This window comes from Cherax quadricarinatus, unplaced genomic scaffold (genome assembly GCF_038502225.1).
Source record: "Cherax quadricarinatus isolate ZL_2023a unplaced genomic scaffold, ASM3850222v1 Contig5281, whole genome shotgun sequence".
NCBI classification, from domain to species: domain Eukaryota; kingdom Metazoa; phylum Arthropoda; class Malacostraca; order Decapoda; family Parastacidae; genus Cherax; species Cherax quadricarinatus.
In genome coordinates, this window is record NW_027200307.1 from 2,525 (window position 1) to 16,636 (window position 14,112).

General features: G+C 38.4%; 1 protein-coding gene across 3 annotated transcripts; it reads right to left on the reverse strand.

Moving 5' to 3' along the window:
- Nucleotides 1-997: 997 nt before the first annotated feature.
- Nucleotides 998-13,508, reverse strand: LOC128705895 (MIP18 family protein galla-2-like). 3 transcript variants are annotated; one of them, XR_011391605.1, is made up of 5 exons: nucleotides 8,781-8,893; nucleotides 7,934-8,141; nucleotides 5,493-5,632; nucleotides 2,592-2,800; nucleotides 998-2,113 (listed from the first exon to the last, which is right to left on the reverse strand). XR_011391605.1 is itself a non-coding variant. In XM_070081952.1 (4 exons), the coding sequence occupies exons 2-4, from the start codon at nucleotides 8,117-8,119 to the stop codon at nucleotides 2,644-2,646; spliced, it is 483 nt and encodes a 160-aa protein (XP_069938053.1). In that variant the 5' UTR covers nucleotides 8,120-8,141; nucleotides 13,404-13,508; the 3' UTR covers nucleotides 998-2,643. The 3 variants fall into 3 exon arrangements, 2 of the variants coding, with proteins under 2 accessions (XP_069938053.1, XP_069938052.1); XM_070081952.1 differs by lacking the exon at nucleotides 8,781-8,893 and adding an exon at nucleotides 13,404-13,508 and having other exon boundaries at nucleotides 998-2,800; XM_070081951.1 differs by having other exon boundaries at nucleotides 998-2,800.
- Nucleotides 13,509-14,112: the final 604 nt, after the last annotated feature.

Sequence of the window (14,112 nt, forward strand, 5' to 3'; positions counted from 1 at the left end):
CAGCAGATGAAAATATAAACACCTTTTACAGTGGAACCGTGGTACTTGAACTTAATTGGTTCCAGAAGGCTGTTCAAGTATCAATCTGTTAAAGTACAGAACAAATTTTTCCCAAGCAATTTTCTTTTTGGTTGGCTATTATCACTAACCCTCTTAGGCCCCATGGTGACTTTTTTTTTTTTTTTTTTTTTTTAACAAGTCGGCCGTTTCCCACCGAGCCAGGGTGACCCAAAACAAGAAAGAAAATCCCCAAAAAGAAAATACTTTCATCATCATTCAACACTTTCACCACACTCACACATTATCACTGCTTTTGCAGAGGTGCTCAGAATACAACAGTTTAGAAGCATATACGTATAAAGATACACAACATATCCCTCCAAACTGCCAATATCCCAAACCCCTCCTTTAAAGTGCAGGCATTGTACTTCCCATTTCCAGGACTCAAGTCCGACTATATGAAAATAACCGGTTTCCCTGAATCCCTTCACTAAATATTACCCTGCTCACAGTCCAATATAAAAAACACCAAAAAATGCAAAGAAACACAAATTAGTTTACAGTAAAGTTCTGGCACGTTGTGTTTGTTTGGTCGAGTGCAGAGCAAACGGTCAACTACCAAGCGATTTGTTTTCTGAACAAAATATTCGAACAGCAAATTGTTCAAGTACGGAGCTGTTCAAATACCGAGGTTCCAGTACTATTTTATGTCGTGAAGTAGGTTTCTGCATATACCAATGTGGTGACAACCATGAGCAATAAGCTGTCTGTGTGTATTTTGACCTCTATCCAAGGTCCTATTCAGCAGCTGCACAATTATGAGAATGAAGCATATCAAACAAGAGGAAAAAGAGGAGAGTCAATAGCGTGAATCTTTCATAAAGGAAATTGGTAGGGGTTGACCCACACCATGTGAGCAATCCTGAACTACTCAGAGTAAAGACTCGGGTATCTTGGGGCTGAGACACTAGGCTGGCAGTAGTAATAGTTTACACAATGAAATTAAATTTTTAATGTAGTGCAGGAATTTTTTTAAAACCTATTTAAAAATCTCCAGTTTCCATTTAGAAATATTAAAGGTCAGTAGTGCATTCCATTTTGTGAAAGATTATGCTTGCTTCCCAGCTAGTGAGACTCAAATTTTTACTTTTTGAAATAAAACAGTGGCCAAGTGTGTGTTTTTTAAATACAGCAAATTCAAGTTGTTGGCTATTTGGTTTACTGTACACAGAGAACATACACACTGTCTACTATAGTATACTATATGTATATTTGTTGAGTCAGTACTCAAGTCAAAGGAAACTGTCTCCAGCCTTTATTTCAGGGTCATGAGAACCCGTAGCCCAAACAAATTAGACAAAGAAAAAGAAATCTAGTGCCCAGACTGGTTCACTCAATCAAGACCTCTGCAAAATCAACAAAAACTACTTCAAATCCACAGAACCTTAATTTCCTTTATTTTGACAGGTTCACATGATCTATCCATCTTTTTTCACCAATATGTGTTTCCCACTCATACTCATTTACCTGCTAAAAAGTACCTCAGTCAAAGGTCAAAGTGTACAGACAATCTATCATTCTTGTTTCTGTCTCAATGTTGTCATTAATTTCCCACTGAGAAATGTTCATTTACAATTTCATACAACAATATTTAGCCGCTACATTTGACATTATTACAGTACTGTATATTAAAAACTAAAACCACATGAGTCATACAGCATCAGTGATCTTTCAACAAACTGGCCGTATCCCACCAAAAAAAAAAAAAAAAAAAAAAAAATTATCTTCTTAATTTTGGCAATGTATACAGGAGAAGGGGTTACAAGCCCCTCGCTCAGCACCAGTGATATACTGTATAAATCTATATTTAAGAAACACCTGTATGACCCATTTGGTTCAATTGGTATCTTCCTCTAAGATGTTTAATTAAAATAATATTCAATATGTATGAATAATATTCAAGTTAATTAATATTATAATTATGTAGAAAGCACTAAAGCCACAGGGGTCTCAACACCTGGTGAATCGGAGGTAATCAAGTTTGATCTGAGGAAGCGGATGGTAGCTTAAATTAATCAGATCGAAGTCCTTCAACAGCATCGGAGCTCCCCATCTGAAAGACAGTAAACCACTTGACTTGTGAGGGTTATTCTCTGCTGCACTGCAACTATTACATCCCATTATTCAAAATCGACCCCCATAAGGGATTACCTTGATGCCAAAAATCTCCTGATCCAAGATACAGTAGTTACCCTCTTCTTCCTCAGATTAAATATTACTTCCCATTTACCAGGCACTGTGTGCCCTATATTATTACTTCACAAAAGAAGCACTAAACTTGTACGACCTTATAAGTAATAAATATAATAATAATATTGGCATCATCATTAAATCATTTAGGGTTTAATGGGCACGTGAGTTTCCCTGTCTCTTAAGACAGGAGAACTCAAGTGTCCCTTAATGGAACAATTACAAAATTTAATTAATAACCAGCCAAAAAAGTGTATACAGTACCATCTTCACACCACCACTCAGTTATAGGTCCAAAATCAACCCACTGACTGAAGCAAGATGCTTCAATCAATGCTTACTTGATAGTCTTGCTAAAAAAAATTCCCTCTAAGGCAGCTTTGATTTATCTCTTTACTTTTGACCTCTGGGATTCAGGCACTTGTTAATAACTTCCAAAAGATGAGGATTTTCTAGTGCAGCAGCCACACGTTCCTTGTCATTCAGTTGCTTGTTTATGGCATGCTCAGAGGCATGAGTCCCAGGGGAGATGCGTACATCAACTTTAAACCTGCAGAGATGAAAGACATAAAAACACTTAGAAAGAAGTACAACAGCACCAACCCCCCCCCCCTACCCCCCTGGTATTTATATTTAACTGACTGAGGTTTAAATCCTCTTAACTACTTCAATGTTGTCTGAATCTGTGTTCTCTTATGCATCATTCCCAGGAACAGGCCCCTCAAGGAACGTTCTTTGATGTTGGTGAGGGGCTCTTGATTTAGGGAATTGGATCTGTGCTCCAGTTCCCCGAATTAAGCCTGAATGCCTTCCACCCCCCCCCAGGCGCTGTATAATCCTCCGGGTTTAGCGCTTCCCCCTTGATTATAATAATAATCCCAGGAACAGGACTTTAAAAAGTTGAAATAGTTGACACTTAAGACTATATCTGAGGACAGATACGAACTTAACATAAAAATTTAAAACATCCACTTCTGATCAATGTTTACCAGATAAATATGACAAATTCAGAGAAACCAGTTAGCTGGACTTAAAGTCCTGGAGGTAGAAAGTACTGTATAGTGCCTGCACTCTGAAGGAGGGGTGGGGCATCTGAACTGGGATGTCAGTACACTTCTGGTAAGACAGTGATTGAATGAATGATGCTAAAAGTGTTTCTTCTTTTTCAGGTCACCCTACCTTGGTAGGGTGACCCTGCCTCTCGCCGAGGCAGGATGACCTGAAAAAGAAGTGAAGTAAAGTTTTAACCCTTTGACTGTTTCGGTCGTATATATACGTCTTACAAGCCACCGTGTCTGATGTATGTATACTACTCAAAAATTCTAGCGGCTTCAAATCAAGCAGGAGAAAGCTGGTAGGCCCACATGTGAGAGAATGGGTCAGTGTGCACCATATAAAAAATCCTGCAGCACGCAGTGCATGATGAGAAAAAAAAACTGACCGTGTTTTTGGATTAAAACACCAACTTTGTGGTGTATTTTCGTATAGTATATATGGATGTATTCTCATTTTCTTAGTCTTATTTGACAGACTGGAAAACATATTACAGAAATAGCGGTGATTTTGATTGGTTTTACTATAAAAAGAACCTTGTAATGGAGCTCAAAGTAGGGGAAATGTTTGATTTTTGCTGGTGTTCAAAAGTAAACAAATGATGTCATTGTCCAATAAATGTCCAACTAGCCATTCTAATATGCAGTCATGAATGGGTTGACATTATTTATACATTATTACAATATAGCAGTAGTCTGCATAACAGTAAATCTTCTATTTTTTTGTTTGAATAAAAATTCAAAATAGAAAGTAAGAGTAATATCAGAGGGGCCTGGAGACGTGACTGATGAACAAAGAAAATGTTATTTTAAAACCAGGAATGTCTGCATTGTTCATTCTGGACCCTATTTTGAAATTGGCATATTTTTTTAATTTGCGTGAAATTGGCCAAATTGCAAATTTCTGACCACATTATTGGGTAGTTGAATTCGGTAAATGGGCAGTTTTTTTACTCAATCGATAGAACAAATGGAGTTCTAAAGAAATAGCTATGAGTTTGGTCGACTGGAACAATGGAATTAGCCAAAAATAGGGCTCAAAGTGGGCGAAATTACCAATTCGTAAATATCGCCAAGGTCGCTAACTTCGCGAAAGCGTAATTCCATACGTTTTCCATCAAATTTCATTCTTTTGGTGTTATTACCATCGGGAAAAGATTCTCTATCATTTCATAAGAAAAAATATTTTTTTTTTTTTTTTTTTGAAATTTTTTTTTTGAAAAATTTTAAACACCAAGAGACACCTCAGGATTTGGAGTTACAACACTCAAAGGGTTAATTCTTTTTACATTTAGTAATGTATACAGGTTCGGTAAGGTTCGTCAGGAAACAGGACAAGTGTTTCCTGACTCAGGTCTTAGTCAAATGATGACCCGCCATTGGAGCTTTTGGTCATCTTACCAAGGCCTTCTGCTGGCTTACTGATCCACCCCTTTAAAAATTATGGTCATAGTTATAACCAACATATTATGTATACAGGAGAAGAGGTTACTAGTCCCTTGCTCTCGGTATTTTAGTCGCCTCTTACAACACAAATGACTTATGGAGGAAGAATTCTTTTCCACTTCCCCATGGAGAGTATTATTATGTACTAGAAAGCACTTAACTCATAGGGATCATGCTGGGCCTGGGGAAATGGGAAACAATAAGGTTTGATCCAAGGAGGGTACAAAATAATGGTGAAAAAGATAACAAACTCCCTTCCCCACACAAGGTGCATTGACAATGGTGAGACGGCTCTCGATCCAAGAAACTGGACCTATCCTCCTTTTCCCTGGATCAAACCTGATTGTCTCCCACTCCCCCAGGAGCTGTAAGACTTAGATATATTCAGTACTCACCAATGAATGTAATATAATAATTATAATAAGTGATTAAAAATTTAGATTATTAGACTTGTTGCTAGTTTATTCCAGAAATAAAACCCTGCTGCGCCTTTAATATAAGATGACTTGTTCAGTGGTAGCAGCTCCATGGTGGAGTACAGCAAGACAGTATCAAGGAACATATTGAGGTAGTCAGCCAATAGTGGGCCACAAAAACAATATATGCTGCCTTTCATCACCAGTGCTAGACTCTGATCTGAGAATGCTTCAGTACTATAGTATCAAGGAAAGGTTTTGCAAGTCACATTAAAAAAAATCATAAAAACAAGCTGGTTAAAATTAGTAAATAACACTACAGTCATACCTGGTTGGTAGAGTCTGTAAGAGTTTAAGACGGATGCTAAGACCAATAAGGGAAGCCATGCTGCAGTGAGGGATGGTGGGAGTGAAGTGCAGCATCACTGAATTCTCGGCATCGTTCACATCACACTGACACTCTTCCACCTGCATGTAATAATGTATATAAACTTTGAAATCAGACTTTTAATAATTCACTGCTGCCATTGTGAAACAAAATCATACAGCATAACTATCACTGCTAAATGATATTTTTGCCACACTGTTTAAAAGAAATAATACTTGCCTATAGTCTGATTTTCTACACACTTATTCAAAATGAGAAGTAACTTGTTATAGATGAAGGCTCTTTACACCGTCACCACATAATTCAAAAGACTCTGCTATCCACAACAGTTTAAATAACAAAGTCAAAAGCTAACATTAAGTATTGAAGAGCAAATGAGAAAAATTAATACACAACTAAATCTAACAATAAATTATTAATTCATTACACAAATACATGTGCTAGAACATGCACAGTAATATACCACCTGCTCAATAAAACTGTACCACAGTACACTAACAAAATAAGTAATTGTGTAACCAATAGATTCTAAAATGTAAAATGCTCTTCATGCACCCCAATGTAGTATATAAAATTTCTTGCAAAGATTGCAGTCAATCATACAATAAAAAGTAAAATTCAATCACTAGAATAACCAAAAAAAAAAAAAAAATCCATCTGATATGCACAAGAGTTTAGAGGTATGGAACATGTTGCTAAGTATCATATTGTGTGTCATTAACCGGAGAGCAATTTCCCTTAACCCTTTTACTGTCCATCCCTCAGATCAACGTTGTTGAGGCCAGGGTCCCTCACATAGCATACATCTTGAGCTTGGCTCATTCAGAGAAGCTGAGAGTGGCAAATTTTGGCTTAGATATGAGAGAATGGGTCTGTACAGTGAGTGTGCACAGTATAAAAAAAATCCTGCATTGTGTGGTGCAGGATGCGAAAAGCAGAACTCTGGCTTGGTGTTTGGCTTAAAGCAGCAACTCTGAGGTGTTTTCTAGGATTTTTTTTATGATTTTATTGGCTGTTTCTTTGTATAATACAATAGAATGGAAGACATACTACTGAAATATAGATGATTTTAGTTGGTTCCAGGACTGGAAGTAACTTGAAATCGGCTTCAAAATTGTGGGAATACAGTAGAAACCCCATATCCATGGGTTTGGTTTCCACTGTTTGGTTATCCACCATTTACTGTAGCCTGTAACACTTAATTTTGCTTAATAATGGTCACAAAGCCTAAGAGAAACCATGAAATGCTTCCCATCAGTTAAAAAGTACTAATTCTCAACTTACTGTTCATAATTTATCAATTAAAGTTTATCACCGGTAGGTCTGTAAATGAAAAACAACTTATATAAGGTTTCGCTACTATCCACGGTAGGTCTTGGAACATATTTCCCATGGATATGGGGGAATTACTGTATTCAATTTTTGCCAATATTCAGGAGGGCACATTCTCAACAAAACCATTCAGCAACTTTGTCTTACTTTCAGACCACTGTAGTTCCTAAAAACAAAATTGAGGTATATGTGGAGACAAAAAATGTTATCTATGGAGGCAAAGAAGGGAATGTATGAAAATATAGTAGTACCAACACTCTTATATGGGTGTGAAGCTTGGGATGTGAATGCAGCAGCGAGGAAGCGGTTGGAGGCAGTGGAGATGTCCTGTCTAAGGGCAATGTGTGGTGTAAATATTATGCAGAAAATTCGGAGTGTGGAAATTAGGAGAAGGTGTGGAGTTAATAAAAGTATTAGTCAGAGGGCTGAAGAGGGGTTGTTGAGGTGGTTTGGTCATTTAGAGAGAATGGATCAAAGTAGAATGACATGGAGAGTGTATAAATCTGTAGGGGAAGGAAGGTGGGGTAGGGGTTGTCCTCGAAAAGGTTGGAGGGAGGGGGTAAAGGAGGTTTTGTGGGCGAGGGGCTTGGACTTCCAGCAAGCATGCATGAGCGTGTTAGATAGGAGTGAATGGAGACGAATGGTATTTGGGACCTGACGATCTGTTGGAGTGTGAGCAGGGTAATATTTAGTGAAGGGATTCAGGGAAACCGATTATTTTTATATAGCCGGACTTGAGTCCTGGAAATGGGAAGTACAGTACAATGCCTGCACTCTAAAGGAGGGGTTTGGGATATTGGCAGTTTGGAGGGATATGTTGTGTATCTATATAGGTATATGCTTCTAAACTGTTGTGTTCTGGGCGCCTCTGCAAAAACAGTGATTGTGTGTGAGTGGGGTGAAAGTGTTGAATGATGATGAAATTATTCTCTTTTTGGGGATTTTCTTTCTTTTTTGGGTCACCCTGCCTCGGTGGGAGACGGCCGACTTACTAAAAAAAAGAAAAAAAAAGAAAAAAATTGTGAATAATACACATTTAAAAAACTTACAACATTCAACTCCTCTAAAGTGAGTGGATGTTCTGGATCTCGGATGTTGCGCACCAGATCAAAGACTTCTCTAGCATCAAATGGGTCATAAACCTCATCATCCCAGTCTGTCGAGCTTTCTACTCTCTGACTGGCCTTGGTAAACACTTGTGGGTTGACATTCTCCAGTCTTTCTTTGCCTACCATTTTTATCCTTAGTTATGGTTACCTATAAAAAAAAAAAATTATTTTTATATTTCATTTTATTTTCAGTTTAAAATTTAAAGTTTCCCTTTCTCTCGGGTGACAAGCAGACTCTTTCTAGACATTCTGGATATGCAATACACTAAAGGGAACTCAAACACCAAATAATTATTTCACTTGGTGTGTAGAAATATACAGTGGACCCCCGGTTTACGATATTATTTCATTCCAGAAGTATGTTCAGGTGCCATTACTGAACGAATTTGTTCCCATAAGGAATATTGTGAATTAGATTAGTCCATTTCAGACCCCCTAACATACACGTACAAACGCACTTACATAAATACACTTACATAATTGGTCGCATTGGGAGCTGATCGTAAACCGGGGGTCCACTGTACCTGGTTGGATGAATGTTATTGTAGCTAGCTGGCCCAGTGGGTAATGCACTGGCTTGGAGTGTTACCACTCACTTGCCCTGGGTTCAAACCTCACTTGTTCTATGGTTCATAGCTTACATTAAGAAACCTGTGTGGGTTACACATCAGTACTCCAACCCACTGCTATACATACTCCAACTTGAAAACCAATTACTATTTTATACATCAAACACTGTCTAAAATACATTAGTTAGTGGTGTTATAAAACAAATGTATCACCATACCTCTGTATAAACTACCACAGTTTGGCCACTTAGCTATTGTAAGCATAAGAACTTTGGGAATTTCCAGGGAGAACACAGCTTGAGGGTCGTGCAGACAAGACCACACAACCTGTCAATGAAATACAATTAATAACACATTAATAATAGACATAATCAAATACAGTGGCACCTCGAGTTTCAAACAGCTCCCAACTCGAATAATTATATAAGTGTATTTGTGAAAGTGCGTTTGTAAGTGTATTTCTGGGGGTCTGAAACAGACTAGTCTAATTTACATTATTCCTTATGGGAACTGTGGAAAATTAAATTTACCTGGATGTAACTCATAAAATACATACCAGTAAATGGTAACAAAGATAATTATTTTTTATCAAAGTTACAAAGAGACGAGTAGGAATTTTTGGACACCTAGGTCGCAAAAAATGTCCCCCTTCGATACCTACCATAATCTATCTCTCCACAAGTCACTCTTGACCTATATTAATTTCAAATGAAATATACATTACCAGGAATTATGGTAAACATTAATCTATATATGTGGACTGTATGTTAAAATTAATAAATGATTACATATACACATTTATGTAATGGAGAATTTATAATCATAAGACTCACCCATTTGTCTGGAGATTACTGTGTATATTGCCAACCCCCTTGCCTAAATTTATGGAGAAATTACTGGCCAGAATTCTAACACAAATTAGACAACTTAGCTGGGTAATATCCTGTTTCCATATAATTACAGGGTCCTGTCCAGTCACCTGATTTCTCACGTTATGCAGGACTGCAATTCCAACAATTTCAGCTCCTATTTGAGAGATTTTAAGCCCAATATAACCCCTAGAGCGACGAAAATTATGCACATTACACTAACGTGCTTGTATCACATTCAAAAACAATGGCGTCTCTCCCTCTGCTCGTCAGCGCAGGCACAGAGCTTCCCTGTCGATTCTCTTCTTTAAAATGCACTTTAGAACAGTAGTAATGTATTAATCAGGTATATTTACATTATAAAAATATACAGCATAATTTTTGGGAAAATTATTTTCCACAGGAACAAATTCGTTCGGTATTGGCACTCGAACAGCCCGGTGGCCTGGTGGCTAAAGCTCCCGCTTCACACATGGAGGGCCCGGGTTCGATTCCCGGTGGGTGGAAACATTTCGACACGTTTCCTTGCACCTGTTGTCCTGTTCACCTAGCAGCAAATAGGTACCTGGGTGTTAGTCGACTGGTGTGGGTCGCATCCTGGGGGACAAGATTAAGGACCACAATGGAAATAAGTTAGACAGTCCTCGATGACGCACTGACTTTCTTGGGTTATCCTGGGTGGCTAACCCTCCGGGGTTAAAAATCTGAACGAAATCTTATCTTATCTTATCTTATCACTCGGGGTACCACTGTATTTCTAATTCATATCATGTGACAATCTTTTAAAGCGCACAACCTACAAATCTGGTCATCACGACTACCAAACTTTCAAGGTTCAAAGTGGACAAAAATATTGCCTTAAGTCTTGTGATCCTGGAGATAAGTTAAGAAATGGAAATGAACATAGAAAATTAAAAAAAAAATGAAAACTGTGGAAAATGTAAAATTAAGATGAACAAGTTATGCAAATGCAGCAGAACACTGTAGAAATTTAGAAAATTTTAAAGTGAAAGAAATTACACTATGCCAAATTTGTTTTTCAACAAACTGGCAATCTTCCACTGAGGCAAGGTGAGCCAAAACAAAAGAAACACTTTCACCACCACTTACTCCATCATTGTCTTGCCAGAGGGGTACGAATACTATGGGTCAAAACTACAAATATTTCCACCCCTCCTTCAGAGTGTACAACATCCCCCTCCAGGACTCAAGTCTGGCTAACCAGGCAATGGTAGGTTCTCACTATGGTAGTGTGATCCAAAGGAAATACATTCAAAATCATTCATTCAATAGTTGTCTTGCCAGAATTATGATCACATTACATATGATGTGACCCATCAACCTGTAACGTCTCCCATACATTCTTCAGAATGCCGGCTAACTAATCCATTCTCTTCAAAGAGGTCAAGTGCAAGTGCCCTTGGCTCAAAACTGAGAGATTGGGGTTTGATCCCAGCATGAGTGGAAACACTGGGCATAATTCTTTATACCTGTTGCCTCTGTTCACTTAGCAGTATATAAATACAGTGGACCCCCGCCTTATGATCAGCTCCCAACTCGAACAATTATGTAAGTGTATTTTTGTAAGTGCTTTTGTACGTGTATTTTTGGGGGTCTGAAACGGACTAATCTAATTTACAATATTCCTTATGGGAACAAATTCGTTCGGTAACGGCACCCAAACAGACTTCTGGAATGAATTAATATCGTAAGGCGGGGGTCCACTGTACTCAGGTGTTAGTCGACTTCTGTGGATGGCATCACAGGGAAGGTGTCAGTGTATCCTAGGCTTTGGTGAAGAGTTCTTGATACAAGGAACTTGAGCTATTCTTCCTTGGATCAAAATAGATTACCTCTCATCCCCCATGTGGTTTTACCGCTTCCATGTTTATAATACAGGAGGGACCTACATATACAGCACCTCTTTTTGGTGTTCCATGTTTTCATTGGCTTTCGACTGAGTCACTGTTCATTATGTGCGATGCTTGTACAACAGTTGTATAAGGGAAGGATGACCGGCACCATATTTTAAGCATTGCATATACTGTGCATTTATTCTAATTTTTTAGCTGATTTTATGCCTAGCTAAAGAGGTCTTTGTGGCATTTATGGATTTGGAAAAGGCGTATGACAGGGTGGATAGGGGGGCAATGTGGCAGATGTTGCAAGTGTATGGTGTAGGAGGTAGGTTACTGAAAGCAGTGAAGAGTTTTTACGAGGATAGTGAGGCTCAAGTTAGAGTATGTAGGAAAGAGGGAAATTTTTTCCCAGTAAAAGTAGGCCTTAGACAAGGATGTGTGATGTCACCGTGGTTGTTTAATATATTTATAGATGGGGTTGTAAGAGAAGTAAATGCGAGGGTCTTGACAAGAGGCGTGGAGTTAAAAGATAAAGAATCACACACAAAGTGGGAGTTGTCACAGCTGCTCTTTGCTGATGACACTGTGCTCTTGGGAGATTCTGAAGAGAAGTTGCAGAGATTGGTGGATGAATTTGGTAGGGTGTGCAAAAGAAGAAAATTAAAGGTGAATACAGGAAAGAGTAAGGTTATGAGGATAACAAAAAGATTAGGTGATGAAAGATTGAATATCAGATTGGAGGGAGAGAGTATGGAGGAGGTGAACGTATTCAGATATTTGGGAGTGGACGTGTCAGCGGATGGGTCTATGAAAGATGAGGTGAATCATAGAATTGATGAGGGAAAAAGAGTGAGTGGTGCACTTAGGAGTCTGTGGAGACAAAGAACTTTGTCCTTGGAGGCAAAGAGGGGAATGTATGAGAGTATAGTTTTACCAACGCTCTTATATGGGTGTGAAGCGTGGGTGATGAATGTTGCAGCGAGGAGAAGGCTGGAGGCAGTGGAGATGTCATGTCTGAGGGCAATGTGTGGTGTGAATATAATGCAGAGAATTCGTAGTTTGGAAGTTAGGAGGAGGTGCGGGATTACCAAAACTGTTGTCCAGAGGGCTGAGGAAGGGTTGTTGAGGTGGTTCGGACATGTAGAGAGAATGGAGCGAAACAGGATGACTTCAAGAGTGTATCAGTCTGTAGTGGAAGGAAGGTGGGGTAGGGGTCGGCCTAGGAAGGGTTGGAGGGAGGGGGTAAAGGAAGTTTTGTGTGCGAGGGGCTTGGACTTCCAGCAGGCATGCGTGAGCGTGTTTGATAGGAGTGAATGGAGACAAATGGTTTTTAATACTTGACGTGCTGTTGGAGTGTGAGCAAAGTAACATTTATGAAGGGATTCAGGGAAACCGGCAGGCCGGACTTGAGTCCTGGAGATGGGAAGTACAGTGCCTGCACTCTGAAGGAGGGGTGTTAATGTTGCAGTTTAAAAACTGTAGTGTAAAGCACCCTTCTGGCAAGACAGTGATGGAGTGAATGATGGTGAAAGTTTTTCTTTTTCGGGCCACCCTGCCTTGGTGGGAATCGGCCGGTGTGATAATAAAAAAAAAAAAAAAAAAAAATAAAAATACTATATCGAGCACTTAATACATAATAGTGTAAACGTGTTAACAGGAATTTTAAACACATTTGATAATGAAAAAACCGCTCTTTTCCACCTGCTGGCGATTTTAGCTTACCACATGGGGTCAGGAATCTAAGAGCCATACAAAGGGGGCCCTCCTGTAATCTGATTACCAAACTCTAATGAGGGGAATTATTATAATCATAACTGAGCACTAAACCCATAAGGGTCATACAGTGCTTCCTAATTAAAGGCAGCCCTGGGTCTATTGTTTAAGATTATTCAATGCTTGAGTAATGACAGGAAAAACTGTATAACAACCAGTGGTGGAGATCCACTATGAAGCCCACATAATTTTACCCCACTTGCTAAAATTATATTAATAACATGCCTGGATAATGTACTGACAAGCTGGGCAGTGTGGTCAACAAAATAAGGAAAATTAGAAAGAAAAAGACTTTTCAAATTATGAATTATAATTAATAAAGAAAATCAGTTTAAAGCACCTGTGCTGCTCTATCCTTGAGGCTGTACAGAGGTATGCAAATGTTGGCTATGATGTAGCGTGGACTTGCTGGACCATACACTTGTTGTCCTGGTTGTAATGCAGGCTGAAATTATTGTATACAAAATAAATAGCACTGTCAAAAGAACAAAAGCAATTTACCAACTTTGCCTAACTAAATAAAAGTTGCATTAATAAATTTAACAGTCACCGATGGAATTCACTTTCAACTATAAACAACAAAAACAGCAGTGTATTTCTAGTTTGAAGGGAAAAACCTTACAATTTACCAACAACTTAACCTAACCTCACTAGAATGTTGCAAAAATAGATGAATACTGCATAACATCAAGTCGACCAGAGAAAAAGTCATAAATTTTATATAAACAAAAAAAAATGATTGAGTACTGATGTACAACACAAAATATGATAGAGGATGAACTAAATGAGGTGAGATAGGGAGGCATAACAATGAACTAATTAAATAAAAGAGAGAGGCGACTAAAATGCCAGGAGCGAGGGGCTAGTAACCTCTTCTCTACTATAAATTACTAAATGTAATAAGAAAAACCTTCTGAAAGTGTTTCTTCTTTTTCAGGTTACCCTGCCTAAGTGGGAGATGGCCAGTGTGTTTATACATATATAAAAAAAAGTAACATTAAAAAATTAGCTACTTTATAAAACAATATACCAAAAGAGCTAGAACTTTA

What these genes read in the sequence shown, in the direction of transcription:
- LOC128705895 (XM_070081952.1), bottom strand. Translation starts at nt 8,119, where the DNA reads ATGGTAGGCAAAGAAAGACTGGAGAATGTCAACCCACAAGTGTTTACC. An exon ending in CTTTAGAGGAGTTGAATGTT is followed by an intron (nt 5,633 to 7,933) that starts GTAAGTTTTTTA and finishes TATTACATGCAG; the next exon opens with GTGGAAGAGTGTCAGTGTGA. An exon ending in TTACAGACTCTACCAACCAG is followed by an intron (nt 2,801 to 5,492) that starts GTATGACTGTAG and finishes TCATCTCTGCAG; the next exon opens with GTTTAAAGTTGATGTACGCA.